At 63.1% G+C, this 3,918-nt stretch overlaps 1 protein-coding gene across 1 annotated transcript; it reads right to left on the bottom strand.

Annotated features, from left to right (window-relative positions):
- On the bottom strand, positions 1–702 carry DNAJB8 (DnaJ heat shock protein family (Hsp40) member B8). The gene has a single exon (XM_032458019.1). It carries the CDS (start codon positions 700–702, stop codon positions 1–3), a length of 702 nt encoding a protein of 233 aa, XP_032313910.1.
- Positions 703–3,918: the final 3,216 nt, after the last annotated feature.

Genomic DNA, 3,918 nt, shown 5'->3' with positions numbered 1-3,918 from the left:
CTACTTGCTGTCCACCCGTCTGAGCTGCTCCTTGCCGTTGACGATCACCGACTTGAGCTGCCCGTCCTCCTCCACCTCCACCCGCTCCTGCCCGTTCTCCACGGTGCGCTTGGTGGTGACCTTGTGTCCATTCACCATCTCAGTGGATGACATCACCGACTTGAAGCCCGAGCCGCCAGAGCCCGAGCCCCCGAAGGACGTGGCCGAGAAGGCGGCGCGGCTGGCGCCGCCCGCGCCGCGGCCCGGGCTGTCGAAGGCCGAGAAGGCCTCCAGGAAGGCCGGGAACTCGCCGAAGCCGGCCGAGAAGGCCCCGCGCAGCCCATGGCCCCGGCCGCCGCGCTCGCTGCCGAGCGGGCCGTCCCAGAAGTCAAAGGAGAAGGGGTCCAGGCCCCCGAAGAACTCGCGGAAGATGTCCTCGGGGTTGCGGAAGGTGTAGCCGCTGCCGAAGGGGCCGCCGTGGGGGCTGCTGGCCCCGCCGGCCCGCCGGCTGTCACGGCCGGCGCGGTCATACGCCGAGCGCCTCCGGCCGTCGGACAGGACCTCGTAGGCCTCGGACACCTGCTTGAACCTCCTCTCGGCCTCCTCCTTGTTGCCCGGGTTCTTGTCGGGGTGCCAGCGCAAGGCCAGCCTGCGGTAGGCCTTCCTGATGTCCTCCGGGGAGGCGCCGGCCTGCACGCCCAGCACTTCGTAGTGGTTAGCCATGTCGAGGGCGGGGCGCGGCGGCGGCGGCGAGGGGACGCGGGCGCGGCGGCGGGGCCTGGCTGGGCTCTGCTGGCTCCGGGCGGCTCTGCGCGGCAAGTCACCCTGTCATAGCACCCCTGCTCAGGGACAGGTGGGCGCCTCCGCTGGAGGTGCGGGGGAGGGGAGGGCACTGCCGCTGGCCCTCCCCCCCCCCCCCCCCCCCCGGGGCCAGGCCCCCCTGCAGAGCAGGCCAGCCCTTTGTGACATCAGCCCCTGGGCGGGGCAGAGCCCACCCCAGCCCTGTGGCATGAGGAGGGGGCTGCCCCCTGCACAGGAGGCCTTGCCTGGGGGGCCCTGGGAGCAGAAGCAGGACCAGCCTTGGGATCTGGGGTCAGCAACAGGGGTCAGGGAGGGAGCGAGGGCCTCCTGGGCTGCGTCCACTGAGCCCACTAGCTGGATTGTCGGTGTGGAGTGTTGGCCTCAGGTGGGGGATCAGGCAGGGTTGGGGGAGCTGGCGCTCACCCTGCTGGCCCCCCATTATCCTGTCATATCCTCTGAGGTGAGCCCCACAAAGGCAGGGATGTTTGTCAGCGCCTAGGACATGATAGCAGTCCATCCACATTTATCAAATGAATGAGGCTCAGAGACATGTGGCAATGTACTCACGGTCACACAGCAAGTCTGAGACAGAGATGCAAACACAGGGCTGTCTGAGGCTGTGGTGGACGGCGAGTTACAAGAAGCACCCCAGTCAGTTCGGGTGAGAAATATGGGGAATGATGATAAGGTTGGGTTAGTGGGCGCAGTGGGTTGAAAGGAGGCCCTCCCCAAAAGACAGGTCCCTGATGAATGCCCAGAACCTGCGAACATGATCTTATTGGAGGAAGAGTCTTTGCAGGTGTAACTAAATTAGGGGTCTCAAGATGGGATCATCCTGGATGGTCTGGGTGGGCCCTAAATCCAGTGCCAACCGTCCTTAGAAGAGATGTGGAGAGACGCATAGAGAGAAAAAGAGAAGGCAGCATGGAGACGGAGGCAGAGACTGGAGCGAGGAGCGCCAGCAGCGTGCGGACGGCGCAGGACGGGCCAGGACCCTCCCTCAGCGCCTGGGACCCCGTGCAGCCCTGATCACACCTCGGTCTGGGGCTCCGGCTCCAGAACTGCAAGGGGATGAACTTATGTGTTTGAAGTCACCTGGCTTGTGACAGTTTGCCACGCAGCCCTAGAAATCTGATAAGGTGAGTGAGGTTGCCAAACGAGCCCAGGCCTCTGTGTCTTTCATTCTTGCTCTGATGTTGGATCGTATTTGGAAATAGCAGTTGACAATGCTGATCACCACCCCCTCCCACGCCCCAGGTGAGAGCGAGAACGTGCCCACTGCACGCCGACCCCCTGCAAGGCCCTGAGCTGACTGCTCCCTGGCCCTAGCTGAGACGCACCCCCTTCCTCCTGTCTCCCTCCTGTCCTCTTCCCGTTTCTAGTTTCCATCCCTTCCTGTTGCTTTCCTCTCTTCTTTCCCCTGAAAGCTCAGGGAGCCGGGTAGATTGCAGGCACCGCAGGGGACAGCCTGCTGGGACAGCCCCTAGTGCTGGGAGGACTGAAAGCGGATCCAGAGTTGCTGCCCCACCCCTGCCCAGTGATCAGCGCTACTCCACCCTTGCCTTCCTGGGAGCAGGGCCCGCCCTCGGGGCACTTCCATCCCCCAACCCCGGCTGGCGTCCTCGGTGAAGGAGGGGTGGCACGGCCACAGGTGGAAATATTTCTGTGTCATTGTAACTCAGCTTCTACCACTGTAGTTAGAACCCATTCTCCACAGGCTTGTCGCTGGTGCTGAGGAGAGGCGACCGCCTGCCCAATTCTCCGTGGTGACGCGTGCTGGGAGGGGGCTCTGTGGGGCGAGTGACACTGGGGTGGGCGAGGTGACAGATAACGTGTCGTGAAGACAGCAGAGGTGGCCGGGGAAGCAGTACTGGGGTGGAGGCCATGGTTACAGTAGTCGTGGTGATGGTGAAGGGGACGGAGACACGGGGTGAGAGGTCGTGGCCACGGTGGTAGCAGGGGTTGGAGAGAGTGGTGGGGTTCTGGTCACCCTGGAGGGCAGTGACTGTGGGGCTGGCGGTGGTGTGGCTGGGGGTCAGAACACCCCACACCCCAGAGGCTGGTGACGACCATTTAGTGCTCGCCCCCGCGGCCAGCTGCTGGGCTCCGGCCGCGCCTTCTCGTTCTGGATCCCCAACTGAGGGGTGGCTCTGATGTGGAGCGACCCCCACAGGGCACAGGGGATGTGAGAGCTGGTAGAAACTGAGGACCCCCCTTAAGCCCCTCTTGGGATGTCATGCATGTCTTTCTCACTCATGTCATGCAGCCAAGGCCATTTCCAATGGGGTGGGGAAGCTTCTGGAAGGGTCTGCACAACTCAGACAGTACCCAGAGAGGCCCAGCGCTTGCAGGGAAGAGGGAGTAGGCGGCAGCTCGGTGATGGTGCGGTGACAGAGGTGGGGACGCTGTGGCTGGTGACAGGAGCCGCAGTGGGGTGGTGGGGACGGGAGGTGGCCAGGAGGATGGCTGGCACTGACGGCAGCGGGGTGATGGAGGGTGGGGTGTGTTGTCCCACAGTGCTGGTGGTGATGGTGCTGAGACTGGAAACGTGGCGTTCTGGATCTTCCGGTGCTGACTCAGAACCCCCAGCACCCTCTTCTGTGGTCTCCCCTGCATCCTGGAGAATTCTGGACAATTTTCCAGAATCCCCTCACCCACCTGGTTCCAGGCTGGAGTCTGCCAAGGCCTGAGATTTGGAACTTGGAAGACAGGCAGCTGCAGGCGGGTGACAAGCAGAGGTTTGCAATGGCTTCTAGGCAGTACTCTGAGAAGCCGTGCTGCAGAGCTGGGGCCGAGGCCTGCTGGGGCCCCCCAGAGTATCGCAAGATACAAGGCTGGGGGGGGTCATGGCTAAGGCAAGCTCTTGAGAGCCACTCACTTTGGAGCCGCAGACAGACCGTCAGCAACAACTCGTTTCCCTGATCTTCACTCCCCAGGCCATCTGGTGGTGCAGAAACTGGTGTTAAATGCCCGCATACCTGTTATACCGTCAGTAGCTGCGTGCATGTGGCCGTGGCTCATGTGAGGGAGGTGGTAGGGAGCAGGGAGGTGGTGGTGAGGGTAACTGGTCGTCCTGGTCACTGTGACCCTGGTTGAGGTTAGGACGGTGGTGTGAGGTGGAGACAGTGCGAGAAGTGC

The sequence above is a fragment of the Camelus ferus genome, chromosome 17 (assembly GCF_009834535.1).
Source record: "Camelus ferus isolate YT-003-E chromosome 17, BCGSAC_Cfer_1.0, whole genome shotgun sequence".
Lineage (NCBI taxonomy): Eukaryota > Metazoa > Chordata > Mammalia > Artiodactyla > Camelidae > Camelus > Camelus ferus.
The sequence above is the reverse complement of the archived record's forward strand: the minus strand, read 5'-3'. Positions and strand labels throughout refer to the sequence as shown.

Excerpts from the sequence above, each read along its gene's own strand:
- DNAJB8 (XM_032458019.1), bottom strand. The coding sequence starts at position 702 with ATGGCTAACCACTACGAAGTGCTGGGCGTGCAGGCCGGCGCCTCCCCG.